This window comes from Lepidochelys kempii, chromosome 1 (genome assembly GCF_965140285.1).
Source record: "Lepidochelys kempii isolate rLepKem1 chromosome 1, rLepKem1.hap1, whole genome shotgun sequence".
Lineage (NCBI taxonomy): Eukaryota > Metazoa > Chordata > Testudines > Cheloniidae > Lepidochelys > Lepidochelys kempii.
The window spans coordinates 228,240,764-228,262,924 of NC_136380.1; the positions used below are offsets into that span (position 1 = coordinate 228,240,764).

General features: G+C 40.5%; 1 protein-coding gene across 11 annotated transcripts in view; it reads right to left on the reverse strand.

Annotated features, from left to right (window-relative positions):
• ARHGAP8 (Rho GTPase activating protein 8) overlaps positions 1-22,161 on the reverse strand; it is a 176,667-nt gene that overhangs the window by 91,433 nt on the left and 63,073 nt on the right. For 9 of the 11 annotated variants that reach the window (XM_073316346.2, XM_073316355.2, XM_073316333.2 and 6 more), the window contains 5 exons: positions 14,586-14,673; positions 11,957-12,088; positions 8,862-8,948; positions 3,717-3,815; positions 2,508-2,618 (listed from right to left, as the gene is read on the reverse strand). In XM_073316346.2, the coding sequence (XP_073172447.1) occupies positions 2,508-2,618; positions 3,717-3,815; positions 8,862-8,948; positions 11,957-12,088; positions 14,586-14,673 (517 nt within the window). The remainder of the gene's footprint in view (positions 1-2,507; positions 2,619-3,716; positions 3,816-8,861; positions 8,949-11,956; positions 12,089-14,585; positions 14,674-22,161) is intronic. The other 2 variants (XM_073316323.2, XM_073316314.2) reach the window with 2 other exon arrangements.

Genomic DNA, 22,161 nt, shown 5'->3' on the forward strand with positions numbered 1-22,161 from the left:
GCTAAGGCTCCCATTAAGTGTCATTATTCCTCCTCATTAGTTTACCTTTCTCCATAAATCCAATTTAAATTGATACATTTATTTCTCATTTAGAATGCGTAGAGGCGATTCCGGCCTAGGCCATGCAGTGGTGTGACCCTGTCACCAGGCCAGAGTTTCTCCCCAGCTCTAAAACATGCGATGCCACACCCAGTCTCAGTCAAGGAGGCTTATTTCTTTTACACAGGTTATCAAACAAACAGAAAACAGTCTCAACTCAGTCCTTGACCCCAGGCTTCAGGGCCACCCCTCCCAGGGATCTCTGGCACTCCAGCTCCTGGCAGATTCCCAGCCTCAGTCACTCTGCCCCCTTCCTGAAGCAGCAGCCCCAGGGCTGCTTCCCTGGACGCCTAACCTCTTGCTCCAGGGACGCACTACAGAAGCTAGCTCCGCTCCAGTGTGGCTTTCCCTCCCTAGGGTGCAGCCTGTCTCAGACTTTCCTCCTCCAGCTGCCTACTAGCAGCCCCTTTATAGGCCCAGTTGTAGCCCAGCCCTCTTTAATTGGCTGGATTAGACTCACCTGCTTTGGGGAGGGACTAGACTTAGTCTGTCCACAGGGCAGCTGGACTTAGTCTATTCACAGGGACCAGCTACCCTGTGAGAGACTCTAAGAACCTTCCAGTACCAACTGGCAGAGGACTGACTGTTCTGTAACTCCTATCAGGCCTAACACACATACTACACCTAACACACCGCTCTCATAGTATTTATCTAATAAGAGTGTGCTGTGAATTATCAAATGAAAGTTGGTGACACAGTGGTCCTTAGTATCATTGTGTGATGTGTGTACGGATGGTGTTTAAAGAGTCATGTATGTATGCTGGAACTACATGTTTAAAATAGGTTCGTCTCAGACAAAGGAAGATTGATTTTCCTATTTCTCTCATGTAAATTGAGCATGGTAATGCCAAAGACAATGAGCAGTTCATTTGCATCTGTGGTAAACATCAGTTATCAGGAAGCAGAGGAAACAACATGGCATTAGCACACTGGAAGACACATCATAGTGTGAACCCCAGGTGGCCATCCTGACTCAGGACAAAGATAATGAACTTTGGGGAACAGAAGGAGAAGCAAAAAGACATCATCTTATCCATCACTGAGGGCACAAAGAGGTCAGGCTCTTTGCATCTGTGAATGTTGGATCCCCATCCATGTGGGTTGGGGATGCTGAGAAGTAGCTGTAGGTGAGAAAATTGCTTTAGACAAAGCTTTGAGCCTGCTAAGGTTATATGTAGTCTCTTAGAAGTGTGTTATACTTTTGTATTATTTGTAACCATTTTCTGTTTCTATTATCTCTGATTAGTTATCACTTAAATCTCTGTTCTTTATTAATAAACCTATTCTTGTTTTATTATAAATTAATTTCAGTGCTGTTACAGTAAAGTGTGGTGTGCATCCTCAGCTGCGTCAACAAGCTGGGGTGTATTCTCTCTCTTTGGAGATGGCAGACTTGTATTTCTGCGGGCATTTAGTGACAGGGTCTGACAGCTGCAAGGAGATGCTTCTGGACAGTTTTGGAGTTGAAGAACACCAAGGGTTTACCTGAAAGGCAAAGTTAGGACTGGCAGAGTCCTAAGGAGTTTGTTTGGCAGGCTAACAGACTGGGATTGCAGAGATTTGTTGCACAGCGTAGCGCCAACACATTCTTATTTTGCTAAGGCAGAAGGGTGATAGGGTGACTTACAGTTCTGGACGCCCCAAGAAAGCATCACGGGTATCAGGAAGGAAATGGAGAGTTGATTGGTCCATACCACCCCCATACCACCAGTACGGAGCTTAAGGAGAGTAAGGGTGCAAGCACAGACCAACGGACACTGCATACAAGGTACTTCCAGTTTCAGACACATGGAGCACATGCATACCCCTCAGTGGAATACACATAGGGACCAGCACTTGAAGAATTACATATCATCTAAGCTTGCACAAGTTACTGTAGGCAAATCATCGAGCTCCCAAGGACTCTAAGGGTATGTCTACATTGCAAAAAGCCCACCCATGGCAGTAAGTCTCAGAGCTCGGGCCTAAAGACCCAGGCTTATGTTACAGTGCTAAAAAGAGCAGTGCAGACATTCCAACTTGGGCTGCAGCTCAGGCTCTGAAACTTGGTAAAGCGGGTAAGTCTCAGCGCTGGAGCTTCAGCCCAAGTGGGAAGATCTACACTGATATTTTTAGCACTGTAGCACAAGCCCCCGAGCCTAAATCTGTAGATTTGCTGGTGCAGGGATTTTTTGTTTTTGTTTTTTATTTCCTTCAGTGGGGAGTTACCCAATGCCATGAATTCACCAGGCGTTATTGTTTGGCCTTACAGTTACCAGCTTTCACTGTTATTAAAGAGAGAGAGAGAATATAGAGAGAGGGAAAAAACCCTGGTGGTAAATTAATTTCCAGATTTTGTGTGATGTGAATCCACAGTGATATAGTACATTCCAGAGTTTATTTCAGAGGTACGATCAAAGAAATCTTACTATTGTAGGCTGACCCCAAATTGCTGCGTAGGAAGAGGAGGTCTTGGTGGAGGAACCTTAGCTGAAGGTGGTGGTCTCCCCTTCTGTTTATCCCGAAGATTTTCATCATGTCTGAAAACAACAAAAATCATTGACTTTGTACGTCCCAAGAGTGAAACCACAATACACACTGATTGCCTGATCACTCCTATTTCTCACAATGCTGATCTTCTGTAAGACCCACAAATACCTCCAGTGATTTTTAATTTTAGTATTTGTGAGACCCTTTGAAAGCATCTGTGGGAGAATCATTAAGTAACACATGAAAGAGCTGTTTTGCTTCAATCAATAAAATATAGTAACAAACACATCCAAAAGATAGGACCCCTCTTCTAATTTAAAAGAAAAATTCAACCACAGTTGCGGCTCAGAAGCACAACCCTCTCGTGCAATCCTTTTTACAAACGTAGAGCTGTACTATGCTTTTTGTTATTACATCTTTATACAAAGGCGTCCAAAAACCCCACACAGCAGTAACACTCAGAATAAAAAGCTTCCAGTTATTTTCATTCAGCAGTGACCTAAAATAACCTTCTGTCAGTACACAAGAGTAATAGGTAAGATTTTTTTTCTTCTCAATAAACAGCATTATGCATATATACAATAAGTGAATTGTATGCGCTACTCATAAGCGGTAATGATATATGGCAAGGTTTTGTTAATGAAGACACAGTGAGTACAATTATATTAAGAAAATATTTTGCATCTGAGGCTAAGAGGATATTCTGAACCTGTAGAGAACTATACAGTGTTCTCTTTTGTAAACATTCGACATCTTTACAGGATGTCTTTGCTGACAATGCAGTTTTCAGAGCTAAATCTAGCCAAGGACAAATAGCAAATTAGGCTTTTAATTGTTATAGAAATTAGATTAGATCTTATTTCAAAAACAAAGAATCATATAATATCAGGGTTGGAAGGGACCTCAGGAGGTCATCTAGTCCAACCCCCTGCTCAAAGCAGGACCAATCCCCAATTTTTGCCCCAGATCCCTAAATGGCCCCCTCAAGGATTGAACTCACAACCCTGGGTTTAGCAGGCCAATGCTCAAACCACTGAACTATCTCCCCCCCGCAACAGAGTTGTGGGGGAGGCATAGCTGTGTGAATATTACACAACTCTCCATTTCAGAATACGTATCACAGGAGATGTTATTAATTTGCTACATACCGAATAACATCTTCAGGAATATTAAGCTGGTCATATTTGAGATGCTCTCTCAGGTCACTTAAATAGTTCAAATAGGTGATCTTTTTCCCAAACTTATGACTAAACAAAATAGTGGAAAAAATGACACAATCAGCATGGGAGGAACATCAATGAAAGGTTTGTTTTCTATTACAGAATGTAAGTGCAAATGAAACTCAAAATTAAACTATAACTAAAGCAGCTGGAGACACAAGATGTATTTCATTTTCACATGATCAGACATACACACTGCATCTCTGAGAATCTGATTTGAATAAAAAAATAACTGACTTCCATCTGAATGTTTTGCGATTTGCATAGATATGAAAAACATTAGTTTGAGAACTGCTGAATAACAGCTTTCGTAAGGCACTAGAAAACTTTTTGAAAAGGAATGTTATAGAACACTTTTTATGTAAACTTCTGGAAAGAATGATACATTGCTGATAGAAAAACATGTATGTGTCACTTTAATCTTGCTCTCTATTAAAAGGACAGTAGATATTATCTAATAGATGGAAGGCCTAAATTTTCCAAGAATGACTACTGATTTTGGGTGTCTCAACTTTTGGATGCTCAGCTGTAGACACCTTAAAAAGGCTTGATTTTCAAAGATGTGTTGTGAAAAATCAGGCCCCTTTAAGGAGTCATAAAATGGAGCTCCCAAAATTGTGACATAAAATATTGCTAGTCAAAGTTGAAAATTTAGTCTGTAAAGGCCCATTTACTGACTCAGGTGTTCGAAGTATGATTTAAAATACATACAACACACTCTGAAATAAGCCTCTTTTTCTGTAAAACAAAATTTGTCTTGTAATAAAAATTAAAGCAAACCAACAGAAATGTGGTATAAGACACACTCCTCTCTTTTCTATAAGAGAGAGTACTTGGAGACCAATACTCTTGCAGTAGTAACTGGCTCATTGCCGAGTCATTGAACATATATACAAAAGCTCCCTCTGCTGGAAGAAAGTATGAATTAAAAAAGTTAATACTGTAATTTAAAAGGTATTAATTAAAAGGAAGTGCTAGATTTTGCTAGCAGGGAAGTAGTTTTGCAACATTAACAGATTTCAGCCTGAATGTGTACCATCTCATTTGGGCTTTTCAGCATGCTTTTTCCAATATGGTCTGTGATTTCAACATTTTATGCAAGGCAATTAGCTAACTGTAATATAGACTGCATTAAATGAAAAAGCAATGTCTTTAAGAACTCACTCTAGTAATACAGTTTTACAAAATGGGCAATTTGCTGTTCATTCACAGGCAGTCAGGAATTTTTGTTCTGTAAAACTGCTGCATCATCATTTCTGAATGAGATCATATTGTGCTATTTTTACAGTTTCATGGCTTTTACAAGTTCATTCATGGAGAACAGCACCCTTTTCCCATTGTTATGGGTTTTTTGGGGGGGTATGCTTAGCATTATTAAATGCCCTCTTTTCCAGTCTCCCTTGGACTTTAGAAGAGATCACTCAGATTCTACTGTGGCTCAGAAAATTTCAAATAAATATTTATTTTTTCCTTAAATATATTCAAACAACTGTTCTACATTTTTTCTTATTACTTTTGTTCTTTGACCTAATAAGTCACCCACTTGCTTATAACAAATGCTCTGTTCATCTATGCTACACTCCTAAAACAAGTCTCAAGTGTAAACAGATATACCTGAGTTATGACATTTAAATTTCTTTCAGTATTTTTGTGAGAAACATTAGCAGTGACATTTTCTTGAGTTATGGCCTTATTTTAAGAACTGAGCAGAAGTTATGAAATACAAACTCTGGTATTTCCCCCCTTTTTCCTTTAGTGAACTTTGGCTTGATATTGATTTTTAAAATCAAAAGTATAAACTGCCAGCATAAGATCACTCTGAAATAACCTGAAAACAGAGGCACATTGAAGGGTATAGAAAATTCCTAACGCATACGATCCTGGTAAATTAATGTTATGTATACGTAGGTTTCAATTTTTAATGAGAATAAACCAACTAGCAAAGCAGCATTAATAAAGAGAAAGAGCTCTACAGCCTGAGACTCAGTGCTTTACAATTTAGCAAATGACACAGACTTGCAGATGCACCTATTTTACATATCCTTCCCTGCATTTTATGTTACTTTAAAACCAGTGGAAACCTCCTTAAACAGAAGTGTGGGACAGTATTTGACACTTAAATAATCTGCAGCAGATAATATTCTTTCTAGTTTTTGGATTTTATGTAGACAAAATCTTCATCTGCAGAATGTATAGATACTTTCAACTTTTTGTAACCTCATTCTTTGTTTCATGGTTGTTGTTTTTTTAAATGTTGTTCACAAATTTTATTGAAAAAGAATATTACACAATTATAACAGCAAAATTTCAAACACTGAATTAGATCCTGTCATAAATATAAAGGGAAGGGTAAACCCCTTTGAAATCCCTCCTGGCCAGGGGAAAGCTCCTCTCACCTGTAAAGGGTTAAGAAGCTAAAGGTAACCTCGCTGGCACCTGACCAAAAATGACCAATGAGGAGACAAGATACTTTCAAAAGCTGGGAGGATGGAGAGAAACAAAGGGTCTGTGGGTCTGTCTATTTGCTGGTTTCTGCCGGGGATAGACCAGGAATGGAGTCTTAGAACTTTTAGTAAGTAATCTAGCTAGGTATGTGTTAGATTATGATTTCTTTAAATGGCTGAGAAAAGAATTGTGCTGAATAGAATAACTATTTCTGTCTGTGTATCTTTTTTGTAACTTAAGGTTTTGCCTAGAGGGGTTCTCTATGTTTTGAATCTAATTACCCTGTAAGGTATTTACCATCCTGATTTTACAGGGGGGATTTCTTTATTTCTATTTACTTCTATTTCTATTAAAAGTCTTTTTGTAAGAAAACTGAATGCTTTTTCATTGTTCTGAGATCCAAGGGTCTGGGTCTGTAGTCACTTAGGCAAATTGGTGAGGCTTTTTACCAAACCTTGTCCAGAAAGTGGGGTGTAAGGTTTTGGGAAGTATTTTGGGGGGAAAGACGTGTCCAAACAGCTCTTCCCCAGTAACCAGTATTTGTTTAGTGGTGGTAGCGGCCAATCCAAGGACAAAGGGTGGAATATTTTGTACCTTGGGGAAGTTTTGACCTAAACTGGTAAAGAGAAGCTTAGGAGGTTTTTCATGCAGGTCCCCACATCTGTACCCTAGCGTTCAGAGTGGGGAAGGAACCTTGACAGATCCAAAACAAATATTGAGATGCACAATGATCAAAATAAAATCAACATAAGAATAATGCATTGTGCTGAAACCTTAACCATAACAAAGGCAGAAGAAGAAACTATATTAAACAAACCCTGGTCAAAATTTTCTCTTTGATATGAATGCTTATGCTATATTAATATTACACACATTTCAGTAGGCAGATGAATTTAAAACCATTGATCCAAGAACAATATTCATCTTAATATAGACATACTATCAAACTCAGAAGGGAGTGAGTACTTGGAATAAATAACTTGGAATAAATAACCGTCCCCAAAACTAGGAAGCAATACCTTAAATGGATACCCACTGATGTTAGCCCACTGCCGCTCCATTAACCACCCCTCCAATCCCCATTTGAAAGATTGTTCCGGCTTCTGGCAGGAATAATTCGCACAGGCTTGGAGGTTCAGGGAAAGTTTTGTATGTACAGATATGTGCAGTAAGCACCAAATCCTGAAGCCGCTTTCTGGTCCCAGTAGTCAAGCCAGTTATTGTGCATTGAATGTAGGGTTGGAGAGACGGAATCACAGAAATGTAGGGCTGGAAGGGACCTAGAAAAGTCATCAAGGCCAGCCCCCTGTGCTAGGGCAGAACCAGGTAAACCTAGAGCATCCCTGACAGGTGTTTGTCCAAAAAGGTTCTTAAATACCTTCAATGATGGGGATTCCACAGCCTCTCTAGGAAGCCTATTCCAGAACTTAAGTATCCTTATAGTTGGAAAGTTTTTTTCTAATATCTAACCTAAATCTCCCTTATTACACATAAGCCTATTACTTCTTGTCCGACCTTCAGTGGACATGAAGAACAATTGATCATTGTCCTCTTTTTATAGCAGCCGTTAACATAAAATTAAAGACTGTTATCAGTCTTCTTTTCTCAAGACTAAACATGCACAGGTTTTTTAACCTTTCCTCATAGCTCAGGTTTTCTAAACGTTTTATCATTTTTGTTGCTTCCTCTGGACTCTCTCCAATTTAGTCACATTTCTCCTAAAGTGTGGTGCCCAGAATTGGACCCAGTATTCCAGAGGAGGCGTCATCAATGCCGAGTAGAGAAGGACAGTTACCTCCTGTGTCTTACACATGACACTCCTGTTAATACACTCCAGAAAGTTACTACCCTTTTTTGCAACTGCATCACATTGTCCACGCTCATTCAATTTGTGATAGCCCCCAGATCCTTTTCAGCAGTACTGCCACGCTAGTTATTTTGTAGTTGTCCTTTGACTTTTCCTTCCTAAGGGAAGTACTTGGCACTTGTCTTCACTGAATTTCATCTTGTTGATTTCAGACCAATTCTCCAATTTGTCAAGGTGATTTTGTCCTTCCAAGGTGCTTGTATTACTTCCTACGTCCTAGATTCATCAAAGCATTTAGGTACATGTTTAATTTTAAGCACAAGAGTAATCCCATCTCCATTCATCAAAGCACTTGAGCACATACTTAAAGGTTTAGGTAATTTATTAGTTATTATTTGTATTGTGATAGTGCCTGAGAGCCCCAGGACCCCATCTTGTTAGCAGCTGTACAAACACAGATAAAGACAGCCTTTACCCCAAAGAGCTTACAATCTAGCCATGGGCTTCAGTCACATTTACTTCAATGCATGTTTAAGTGCTTTGATGAATAAGCATGGACGTAAGCATGTCCTTAAAGCGAAGCACATGCTGAAGTGCTTTGCTGAATCAAGACCTCTGCATCTTCACGGAAAAGGAAAAAAAAAATCCCAAACTATTTTTACATATCACTCTGATTCCCTCTTAAAATATATTACATTAAGCCACACTTTAAATATGTGTCTGGTATCTTATCTGAGCAGTGTATTTTTAAAAATACTTATTAAAAGACAAACTTCCCCCTAAACTATATAGGAAACTCTCTTTAATGAAATCACCTATACCTTATGAGAGGTTTAAAAATGTTCCACAGAATTTTTATGAAGTTGGTTGGATGTACAACATAGAGTGCTTTAAGATTTTTCTTATACCTGTGAAAAGAAAATTAAATTGTTAGAAGACTTTTAATATCATATGCTGCAGCATAAAGTAGAGGCAATTGAATGAAAAGGTTTTATTACTGGAACACTAAATATATTCCTTTCAAGTACACTACAAAAAAATCTAATTCAGAGGAAATTGAATGTAAAATGAAAAAAGGAGCTGGTCAGTCCTGATGGCACAAAAGTAGGCCAAGATTACACTATTTCGTTGCTAACCCATGTCTGGGTTGTTTTGTGGATTTAATAATGGTGGTGGTGGGAAGCATCTCTGTAAATGATAAAAAGAGCTTCTTGAAAGTTCCAGTGAAAGAAATAAGTATTTTACTTCATTTTCCATTCTTTTCTATCATTGAGTTTCATACTGGGGAAAATGTTTATTCTTTCAGAATTAAAACCTACATCCATTAATTTATTTCTCTTGCTATGTTTGCTTTGGTTTGCTAGTAATCACTGAAGATATTTGGGGCAGAACACCAGCTAGCGTAAACTGATATAGCTCATCTGAAGCCAATGGCACTATGTTGAAGTACATCAGCAGAGTCCCGGCTCCAATGTGTTTAAAACAAAATCTCTCTTTCCCCCATAATCCTGATTGATCCTGCAGTGACGTATCTGATGTCATAAATACAGGATCATAGTAGGGACAAGCATTAGGCTGGAAATTAGGCTGCATGAAGGAATAAGATCTTATATCAAAGGAGATACAGACAATGAGTGGCCAAGTACATTGGTTTGTATATAAATTGCTGCTTTTCTCTTCTAAATTTTCCCCAATAGGGAAGGTCCCTCTTGAATGCTGACCATTAAAGGATCATATTCCACCGATCAAGAATTGCAAAAACCACTTTTGCACAACAGCTTATATATTTAGAGGTGGGTAGGAGGAACCAAGCACTTAACGCAGTTTCTTCTTTTTTATTTTAATTGCACCCAAGTGGTTTTGAGTGGGGAAAGAAAACCAGTATTGTTTTTATAAGGCCAGAATCAAACAAAGTTTGGAACTGTGCACCTGGGAACACTTTGAATAATAAAAAGCAGTTATTTTATTGAGATGAAGTTCATATTTTGAGTCTATTTTATACTTGGAGGTAACAGGTGGACCCATTTCTTTTGTGCAAAGTTACATATTTATATTCTTCTTCTTCACCTATGTAGCACAATTACATCCCCCAAAGACTTCTTTGAACCGCTGTTGTAAATAACTTATCTGAAATTTTTCCTTTAAAACCCATTTATGTTGACTATTTTTATTTGTTACACTCGCCAATTGGGGGAGAGAGGAGTACAGGGACAAAATGCAGTGCAAAAAGTGCACAGGGTATTTGTTTAGTTTTTCCTTTAGCTAGCACAACTGAACATGAATATTGGGCTGTGAATATTGCTGTGAGCTTCCCAATGTCAATGTGCTAAGAATTCCAACCGTGATTCAAATAATGGGTGTAAGGTTGCCTGCTTTTGCCCAATTACCCACTCTCATCTGGTTCCCTTTTGCTCTCTAAGTTTCTGGCTGGGGAGGAGGATGGAGAGAATGCGGTTGGGCAGAAATGAAGGCCACATTGTGTGAATAAGATGCGCGCACTTCAGAAGCCAATGCAACTGAAGATATTTCCCCTCTGTTGCTTCTCCTCCATATGGAGGCTGTAAATTTGGCATGGCTTTGTGCCAAGAGAGTGTGTGACAGGACAGGCTTGCAATTTCACATGGTCATTCCTTTCTAGGGAGAGACCCTTGCACAGCAAAGATCCACAGTGAACATAACAGAAGTCCCTCTCCAGTCTCAGAACCAAATGACTATCTTGCACTCACCATTTTGAGAATCTACCAGCAAAAGCAAACTCCCTCAGTCTACCACTGAGCTGAGAGTGATATGTCATGACAGCAGTTGGACGTTTCAGATGACAACATCGCTCTCCGTATTTGATGGCTGCTAGGCAAAATTTTACTTTTTTGTGGTGAGTATTTAATGTTTCAGTTTTTAGTGTATGAAATTCAAAAGGGTGGTAGGTTGGGTGTTGATCTCAGCCTCTCGAATTTGCAAAATTGGGCTGCAACACTCATGAGAACAGGATCTGCCATGAGATGTCTGGTAACTTTTCTCTTTGGTCAGGTTACAATTACCACCAGAATAGTCATCTTTCTTGTGGTTATTTTGGTAGATCTGTTTCTAATCCCTTCCAGAATCATAAAGCTCAGAGGTGTGTGAAAAATGTAAAACAGTGCTGCTTCTGACAGTGGGAGTAAGGGGAAAAGGGAGGCATTTGCGTGTGTTTGTTTTCTCTCACTTCGCCCTCTAGTTGTTTGCCCAGAGCAGAGAGATTGTAAAAGATGAACTGCTGCCAGTTGGGGCACTTTTAGCTCCACTGCTAGAAGCCTGTGTTTTTGGAACAGGGATTCTGTCCTGGCTCCCAGGTCTGCAATACAATTTATCTAACAATTGTAGACTTCATAGTAAAACAGAAAGCGAAGGAACTATGCCTGTGTTATGAAGGAGGTCAGAAGAGATCATCATCATGGTCCCTTCTGACCTTAAAATCTATGTAGTGAAATACATTCTGGCCTAGAATTTCAGAAGCTGGCTTCTATTTTTCCTATCCCCAGCTTAGTCTAAGGAACTATGTAAGGTATGAGCTGCTAGATCACAACTGTGAGAAAATCACGAATAACCAATGTCGATGCATTGCAAACATCTTTTTAAATATACCACAGAATGGTTGGGCCTCCTCATTGTGGGTCTGCAGGATTTTTACACCCTGGATAATGTTTCCAATACCTAGAATGTTCATTGTTAATCATTTCTTCATGGTAGAAATTTCTAATCTAATCTACAGTAATGGAAATTAACTCTTTGATCTCAATAGCAAAGAAAGACCAACAGGTAGACCTCTAGCTTGTTGGGTCTTCGTGAAGAATATGCCTCCTTCTTGGAAGTTAAACAGGATGCGATAGTTGGATCCTACCCACAGAAAGGGCAGACACAGAACATTTGGAGAACATACTTCCTGTCAAATTCTTTGTAGGCACTTTGCAGCCAGTTCAGAGAAGGTTTATTCCGACTGTTCAGGCCATAGTGAAAGTAGACCAGGGTATAATCATTCTCCACATACTGGTCGAGTGTATACCTCAAGTATCTGAGAAGAGAGGCAATATTTTAGTATTAAAAAGTGATTTCTAATGTATTTTTATGGATTTATAAACTGAAAAGTGTCCAAAGAACCAAAATCACTATTTTTGCCCAGCACGCCAAAGTTTGTAAATTCATGTTCATGATCAATATTAATACACTCATTCATTATGTATCATGATGCCAGTGATTTCATGTTCAGGGGGAAAATGTTCCACATTAAAAGAACGTGCCTAGTCAAGAGGTACAAAGATTGCAGTGCTGACAGGCAATCAAATGATGAAAAAACCTGGGCATGCTTTCTGGAAATAATGAAAAAGCTTTGTGTTCTCATCTTTCTGAATTCCTATGTTCTGAATAAATAATGGCATTAACACTTGTCAAAAAACGGTGAAAAGTGAAATTTTGTGAAATATTTTTTGTCAATATCAAATGTTTTGAAAATTTTTAACCAGCTCTAATTACTGTGGCTGGCATCAGATACTTCTCTCTTCCTTAAGTTAGTCTGTCTTTCTTTTGTAGGGATTTCATCATCAGATCCCTATGTGTTAAGATAATTTAAGGAAATGCACTTAAGTAATCCCATCTTGAAATAATATTGCATGTTTTTATAAGTAGGTTTCTTTGTATTGATTCTTTTATGGTATAGTTTAAGGTACTTTTCTTTTTCCTTTGTTGTACAATTGAGAATAGGACAAGGCGTTTTTTTCCCCACAGCTGAATTATTCAAACAAGGCAACAATGCCACTTGAGTAGTAACCATCTCGACTCACCTCTCTCTGAACCAGATTTTAATTTACCCGTGTTATTACATTATCAATTCTTGCTTATTATTCTGTGCATAGTCTTAACAACGTTTCTTAATTGCTCTTTTCACTTAACAAAATGTGTAGTTCCATGTGGCATTCATTAGGCTAGTGGAAGTCTGCAAGTTCTGAGCTCACTGTGACTATTATCTATGCAAATACATTTAACTTTACTCTTCTCTTGTCCTCCCATCTTCTACTCCCTTGTTTATTGCTTATTTTCCATTGCTTATTTTAAAAGTCTTAGACAGTGAACTATCTGGGACAAGGACTGTCTTTGCATTATTTGTGTGTACAGGGATCTTGATCCCTGGCTAAGGCTTTTAGGAGTTGATTGAATGGAAATCATGACAATAATCATTCAGAAGGCGTTACAAAAAAATGAAAGTCTCTGGAAATAAAGGTACAGTATCCCCAAACATGCCCTTGTGCCCAGGCAATCTATTGAGCCTCCTGGCCTTATATAATTCCCTAGCTAAAATGCAGTACTTCTGAGAATAATGGAGCAGAGTTTAAGCTGGTGCAAATTACCACAGCTCATGGATCGATGACAATTTATGTCAGCTGAGCATCTGCCCCCTGTTTTTACACAGCCAGTTGCCATTTCCAAGCCTGCAATACTATCCCTAGAAGCATTACTTACTGGGACAGCATTTCCAAGAATGACAGTGAAAACGCTGCATACCAAATCCATTCCAACATGGTTTCATTTGCAAAATATCTGCCATGCTGGCCCCAGTCTGAACAGTTTTTCCTCAAACCTTAACTTGCTTGGTCTGATCCTAAAAAGGAAAGATGGTCCACTGCTGGCTTGGGACTCAGAAGACCTGGGTTCAATTTCCTGCTCTACCATAAACTTTCTGTTTGACCTTGGGCAAATTATGTAGCTGCTCTGTGCCTTAGCTTCCCATCTCTAATGCTGGGATAATAGTATGGGATAATAGACAGGTCCTGGTTCTAATCCCACACTAGGTCCTCCAGATTGCAGCATTTTATCTCTGTTACCTTCCTACAACCGATCTTTAAAAAGGATGTTGTGAAAAGGAATAATCATTTACAACATCTTGAACCAAGAAAAACCAACACCATAAGATGAGATAATGAAATATAAGATGAGATAATGAAATACTAAGCTTAATGAAATACTTAGCTCATTAAATGTTAGTGATTAATGTGAATCATCTAAAGATCAAAGGCAAAAAGCATTGTAGTGTAAACAATGAAACAGCATTCTTACTAAATGTTTTTTGAGAAGAGAAAATAAAATAAAAACAGCTTTTGCTGTTCCTGCAGCTGGTTAAATACCACAAAAAGTATCTGACAAATATAATATTCAATAAATACTGATACAATTTATCAAATAGTAAGTTTGAAAAGTACTAAAAATATTTTAATTTTTTGTTTGTCCCTCAAAATAAGTTACAATAGAAAAACCCATAAAGAGTTGATTAATAATATAACTACAATACACAAAAAACCCTGCTGTTTCTGGTTAAGTAGCTGGGGCTAGATTTCCAAGACAGTTTCTCACCTGATTCAGAGGCTTAGTACTCCGGCTAACATGTATTAGACACTTTTTTCCATACTCGACCAAAAAAAGCCCATTCACCTACAAATGAACTCATGAGACATGCCATTTAAAATTTTAAGCAGTGTAAACTGCAGAGAGAGAGAGAAGGTGAAATGAGAGAAACTTACTCGAGGAGTCTGCTGTGATTGAGCTGATGGGAAGGGGGCATACGACAGCAACTGAAAGTAATCACCCTCCTCCCAGAATTGTCATCACCTGGTAAACAAACACAGTTAATGAAGACCTTTATATAGCTCATTTCATATGCAGAAGGATGTTGAAACAAGATGCGGATATGAAGCAAAACCCTGGATCTGAACACCTACAAACTCTGAAAAAGACCTGAACTTTGTAAGTCCCATCTCCATTCCAGATATTTTGCGAACTTTGCCATCAATTGACAAATTATACACAGGAATTCCTTTACTCACTACTGGAGTGATTTGAAGAAGTTGTTCAGCAGCGTACATAGGATGTTGGGGACAGAAGCAAAGAATGCCATATTCAAATGAAGGTGAGAGCACTGAGTTCCTTTCAGGAGGCATTCAACCCCCTGCAGAATTAAGTCCAGGAAAATTAAGGGCCTACATTTCAGACTGGCTTAACTTGGCTTCCCTTTCCCCATCCACATGGGGGCAAGACTGTTTAAACATTTTATGCCTATCTTTTGCCATTTATAATGGCTGTAACTTTTATATTTGTACTACTAAGGGGAAGGATAACTAGTAGGTCATTCACTTGCTACCCGGGGACTTGGGAGTCCTTGGTTCAATTTCCTGCTTTACAATAGATTTCCTGTGTGACCATAGGTAAATCACTTAGGGTATGTCCACACTGAATAGTAAACCTGAGTCTGTGGAACCCACACCTGCAGGTTGGTGTTTCCAAGTTCGTGCTTGAGTGTCCACGCTGCAGAATAACCCCAGGCCTCCCAACTGTACTGATGTGTCCAAACTGCACTGCACAGACTCGAATCAGCCCTTCTGCTTCTGGAAGTGTATCCCAGGGTTCCTTGCCAGCTGCACCTGCTCTCGGGCTTGGTTTGTAGTGGATTGTGGGAGAACTTGTCTATCCATCCCACGTGCCTTGACCAGAAATGGTTTGAGCCCACCAATACATCCAGCCAAGCCATTTTGTGTCCTCACGCTCCCATCATCCCGATCCAGTGGAGGAACTTCTCTAGATCACGCTGTCAGTCCTATTTTGGGACTCAGGCAGAGCATCTGTGATATGCTGGTGGACATTTTGTCAATTGTTTTTGACCTGCCAAACACACTGTGATGGGTTCGGTCACAGAGACCCCCTTGGGACTGTCACCTGACATGCAGAAACTACCTCTGAGCCTGTTTTCCCTGTCAGCTTGGGACTCCAGAACCCTGTCTTGTTGAGCCAGACATGCAAGCCTGCTGCAGCACAGACCCAGGGTCTGAACCACGTCCCCAAAGCTGCAGACTTTAACTGAAAACTTCTCAGCAGGTACTCCTGTCTCCAGCACCCAAACACCCAACTCCCAATGCGATCCAAACCCCAAATAAATCTGTTTTACTCTGTATAAAGCTCACAGAGGGTAAAGTCATAAATTTTCCACCCTCTAGAACACTGATGGAGAAATATACACAGCTGTTTGCTTTCCCAGGTATTAATCACTTACTCTGGGCTCAATAATAAACAAAAGTGATTTTATTAAGAATAAAAAGTAGGATTTAAGTGGTCCCAAGTAATAACAGACAGAACAAAGTAAGTTACCAAGCAAAATAAAACAAAACACGCAAGTCTAAGCCTACTACATTAAGAAAAAAGAAAAGGAGTACTTGTGGCACCTTAGAGACTAACCAATTTATTTGAGCATGAGCTTTTGTGAGCTACAGCTCACTTCATCGGATGCATACCGTGGAAACTGCAGCAGACTTTATATACATACAGAGATCATTGTAGGGAGAGTGGTCACTTTGGATGAGCTATTACCAGCAGGAGAGTGAGTTTGTGTGTGTGTTTTTTGGAGGGGGGTGAGGGGATCAGAGAACCTGGATTTGTGCAGGAAATGGCCCACCTTGATTATCATGCACATTGTGTAGAGAGTGGTCACTTTGGATGGGCTATTACCAGCAGGAGAGTGAGTTTGTGTGTGGGGGGTGTGGAGGGTGAGACAACCTGGATTTGTGCAGGAAATGGCCCACCTTGATTATCATGCACATTGTGTAGAGAGTTGTCACTTTGGATGGGCTATTACCAGCAGGAGAGTGAGTTTGTGTGTGGGGGGGTGGAGGGTGAGAAAACCTGGTTTTGTGCTGGAAATGGCCCAACTTGATGATCACTTTAGATAAGCTATTACCAGCAGGACAGTGGGGTGGGAGGAGGTATTGTTTTATGATCTCTGTATGTATATAACGTCTGCTGCAGTTTCCATGGTATGCATCCGATGAAGTGAGCTGTAGCTCACGAAAGCTCATGCTCAAATAAATTGGTTAGTCTCTAAGGTGCCACGAGTACTCCTTTTCTTTTTGCGAATACAGACTAACACGGCTGTTACTCTGAAACCTACATTAAGAAACTGAATATAGGTAAATCTCACCCTCAGAGATGTTCCAATAAGCTTCTTTCACAGACTAGACGCCTTCTTAGTCTGGGCCCAATCCTGTCTCCGGTACAGTTCTTGTTAGTCCCAGCTCAGGAGGTAACTAGGGGATTTCTCATGACTGCAGCCCCCTCTGTTCTGTTCCACCCCCTTTTATAGCTTTGGCAGAAGGTGGGAATCCTTTGTCTCTCTCTGGATTCCCACCCTTCCTTCTAAATGGAAAAGCACCAGGTTTAAGATGAAAAGGAGTACTTGTGGCACCTTAGAGACTAACCAATTTATTTGAGCATGAGCTTTCGTGAGCTACAGCTCACTTCATCGGATGCATACCGTGGAAACTGCAGCAGACTTTATATACACACAGAGAATATGAAACAATACCTCCTCACACCCCACTGTCCCGCTGGTAATAGCTTATCTAAAGTGATCATCAGGTTGGGCCATTTCCAGCACAAATCCAGGTTTTCTCACCCTCCACCCCCCCACACAAATTCACTCTCCTGCTGGTGATTGCCCATCCAAAGTGACAACTCTCTACACAATGTGCATGATAATCAAGGTGGGCCATTTCCTGCACAAATCCAGGTTCTCTCATCCCCTCACCCCCCTCCAAAAAACACACACACAAACTCACATTGTGTAAAGAGTTGTCACTTTGGATGGGCTATCACCAGCAGGAGAGTGAATTTGTGTGGGGGGGTGGAGGGTGAGAAATCCTGGATTTGTGCTGGAAATGGCCCAACCTGATGATCACTTTAGATAAGCTATTACCAGCAGGACAGTGGGGTGGGAGGAGGTATTGTTTCATATTCTCTGTGTGTATATAAAGTCTGCTGCAGTTTCCACGGTATGCATCTGATGAAGTGAGCTGTAGCTCACGAAAGCTCATGCTCAAATAAATTGGTTAGTCTCTAAGGTGCCACAAGTACTCCTTTTCTTTTTGCGAATTAAGACTAACACGGCTGTTACTCTGAAACCAGGTTTAAGATGGATTCCAGTACCAGGTGACATGATCACATGTCACTGTAAGACCTCATTCTCCATTCTTTCAGGGTTGGCCTGCACATACCCAGGAAGGTTTGCGAATAAACAGAGCCATTTACAACCAATTGTCCTAGTTAATGGGAGCCATCAAGATTTCAAGCCATTATTAACGGCTCACACTTTGCATAGTTACAATAGGACTTTAGAGTAATACTTCGTATTTCTAGCTTCAGATAAAAGAATGATACATACATGCAAATAGGATGAACACACGCAGTAGATTATAAGCTTTGTAATGATACCTTACAAGAGACCTTTTGCATGAAGCATATTCCAGTTACATTATATTCACACTCATTAGCATATTTCCATAAAACATATGGAGTGCAATGTCACACACACCTTTGGAGGGGGACACTAACATGCCAGCTGATGCTGCTCAGACCTGTTGCCACAGCTGCAGATTCCCCCCAAACCAGCGCTTCTGGAGCAGGGCCACAAGTGCAGACCATGAGACTGGATCATCATGTGGACCTGGGGTGAACAGCAGGGGCTCCAGAACTTTCACATGAAAAAGCAGGTATTCCTGAGGGGGTTGTGAACAACATGCTCTAACCCTCTCCAGTGCCACAACACACACAAGGATAAGTGTGGTGGTCCAGAAGCAGGTCACCATACCCATCTGGAAGCTGGCTACCCCAGACTGCTACAGGTCTGTTGCGAACCAGTTTGGAGTTGGCAAGTCAACTGTGGGGGTTGTTGCAGTGAAGGTTCATGAGGTGATCAGAACTGGGATGTGCACAAAGGTGGTGGGCATTAAAAGTGTGCCCAAAATAACTGCTGACTTTGAGAGGACCTGCTTTCCAAACTGCACTGGGCCTATCAGTGGGACTCATGTGCCTGTAGTTAGCCCTCTGTAAGGAGCTCAAGTACGTAAACTGCAAAAGACACTACTCCATCATTATGCAGGCCCTGGTCAACCACAGAGGCAGATCACCAGCCACAATGGATGAAAAATTGTGGTAAAAATTAACAAGATGCTGATTTAGCATGGAGATGCACCCTAAGCCCATGCACAGACATGGCTAACTGTCAGCCATTGGGACACCTAACACAGACAGGCAGCCACCCTCCTCTGTAATTTGGACTCAGATTTCAGCTACCCTTGGACCAAATACAGACCCTGATTTTGTTTGGACTCATCACAGACATTTTTTTTTTTGACTCAGTGTACAGGCGGTCTGGGACAGTGCAAGTGTGTCTGATTTATAAGGTACTATACCTTGAGGGAGCATCTTGTAATCCCCATATTCCTTATCTGTATATAATTGTGATATTGCATATAAAGCGTGCCATGTGAGGTATCAGGGAAAAGGTTATGTTCAGTTGAAAGTCACTGTTCTATCTGAATATCTATATCTTTAGTGCGTATGAAGTTATGAGATTGTGTTGTAGGTTGTCACTAAAACACGCTGTAAATTGGGGAATCAGTCACATATTAGCTCTCAAGAGACAACAGCAAGGAAAGTAACCAACACCTGTGTGGGGTGTCAAACAACCATCAACAGCCTTTGTCTAGCAAGGGAGCTACAATTCAATGACTCACCTGCATAAGGCTACACCAGGTGAATTGCTCAACCTTGCCTGGGGACTCAGCAATGCCCCCCAGACACGTCCGGACTTGTGTTCTCCAAGCACATGGACTAAAACAGAACACAGGGACCTCATGCTTGGTCTTTCTCCTTCCCCCACCTATGCTGCAAACAACAAAGACACTCAGAAGACTGAAGACTCCAACAGAGGGGACTGGCCCAGGTTTATGGGACAAACCCGTATACTAAAGACTGCAGTGGGGTGAGAAAAACTGCTTAATCTAGATGTTGCCCAGTCTAATAGGGCTGAAAGTTTAGACTGCATGCTTATATTTTATTTTGGTAACTAACTCTGACTTTTTGCCTGTCACTTATAATCACACAAAATCTAACTTTTGTAGTCAATAAATTTGTTTTACTGTTTATCTTTACCAGTGAGTGTGCCTGAAGTGTGTGGTAAATCTGCTCCGATTTCCAAAGGCTGGTGTATATCCACTTTCCATTGATGAAGTGATGAACCAATTAATAAATTTGCACTGCTCATTTTGAGCACTGCAAGATGGTATATTCCTGAGGTACGAGGCTGGGAGGTGGGGGGATTTGGCTGGTGCCTTTCTCTGTGTGATTCATGAGTGGCTCTGGGAACATTCATGCAATCTAGCTTGGTGTGGGGCCCCACATGCTGTTGTGCTGAGTGATAACAGTGCCTGGAGGGGTTTTCTGCTTGTCTCTAGCAAAGCAATGTGAGACACAGCCCAGGCTGGAGAGTTAAGGGGGCACAAAGTCCCACAGTCCCTGGCTGCACCCCAGGATCCCATCACAGGTATGTAAAGCCTTGTCTACACTACACAGTTTTGTCGACAAAACAGCAGAAGTATACACACTGATATTTGCCTACACTGAAACGCTCTTCCTGCCGATGTAACTCCCCTGCTATGCTGACATAATAAAACCACCTCAACAAGAGGCATAGGGCTTATGCTGGTGTAGTTAGGGCAATGCTCAGGCACTTCCTCTGTTACTGGTTCTGCTGTGGGCTGCTCCACAGGGCTGTCTCCAAACAGTAACTGGGTGTGAATTTTTGGGATGGAACGGCTGAGAAACACAGGCTGGGGGTTTGTGGGAGAGTGCTGGCAGACTCTCCAGACCCATATCTGGCAACCCAAACTTGAGCTGCATCTACAGTGCAAAATCCTTGGACTGGGACCCGCATCACAGTCGAGCTAGGCCTTGGACCCAGACCTCTGGCTGAGTCTATAGGCCCAAATCCTGAGATCTTTCAGGCCTGATTGATGTGTGTGTGGATGGTAGGTGTCAGACCTGCATCAGAGTCCAGATTTACCATAAGAGTCAGATTCTTAAGATGCAGATAGGCACCTAGTGGGGGACTTTCAAAAGGGAGTTAGGTGCCTAGGTGCTACCTGCATATTTAGGTACCTAAATATGCCTTTAAAAATGTGGCCCTTAGTCTCTCTGTGCCTCAGTTCCCCATCTGTAAAATGAAGGTAATAGCACAGCCCTATCTCACAAGGGGGTTGGAAGGATAAATATAATAAAGCCTGTGAGATGCTCAGATACTATGGTAATAGGGGACTATATAGCTACAATGGGAAGACAGGTTTCAAAGTAACAGCCGTGTTAGTCTGTATTCGCAAAAAGAAAAGGAGTACTTGTGGCACCTTAGAGACTAACCAATTTATTTGAGCATGAGCTTTCGTGAGCTACAGCTCACATTTCTCTTAAATTGATTGGGATGCTCTGCATTATTTTAATGGGCCTAATTCACATATGACCCTGCCTAAACTCAAGCTTCAAAGTAAATTAAACTTAGGTCCTGCTCCTATTTCCACTGAAGTCTCAAGAAAGTTTGGCTTTGATGTCATGGGAGCAGAATAAATAAATGGTATTCTTCATTACCAGTTTCTTGCAAACAATCATCTGATAAATGGTTGGTAATGAGCAAGCCAAAGAAAAGGAAGAAAGAGTGAAGGGAAGGAAACAGGGGTGAAACTGGTAAACAAAATGAATTAGTAAATAAATACTTAAATCTTCTGAAAAGCTAGGACTATATAGCTTAAGACTAGTTCTTGGGCTGTTCTAACTTGTGCAACTGATGCTGGTCCAGAGCAGAAGCACTAAGCTAATGATCTTAGCAACACAGCCATACAAATTTTACATGGATAAATAATGTCGACAGTCTAGTAGGTACTAACACACTTTCAATCAACATAAGACAAGCAATTCCTTTTGTACTGAATGGTTTTGTATTGTTAAAAGAAACCCATCCTGTATTTCTTTTGTCCAATAGATGGACATTTTCATAATCTACTTATGTTTGGATTTGTCTGTATATATTCTACCGTACCTCAGAGACCCGCTGCAGAAGAGTATCTTGTTTCAAAGCCTTCCCATTATGTTGGGGGAGGGGAAATAAATATTTAATGGAATTTTCATGTAAAAAAAATCCTGTTTAAAATACTAAATAGAATATTCACGTACTACTTCAGAGAGAATAAGGCAATGAACAATTGGTGCATGCACTCAGGTAATCAG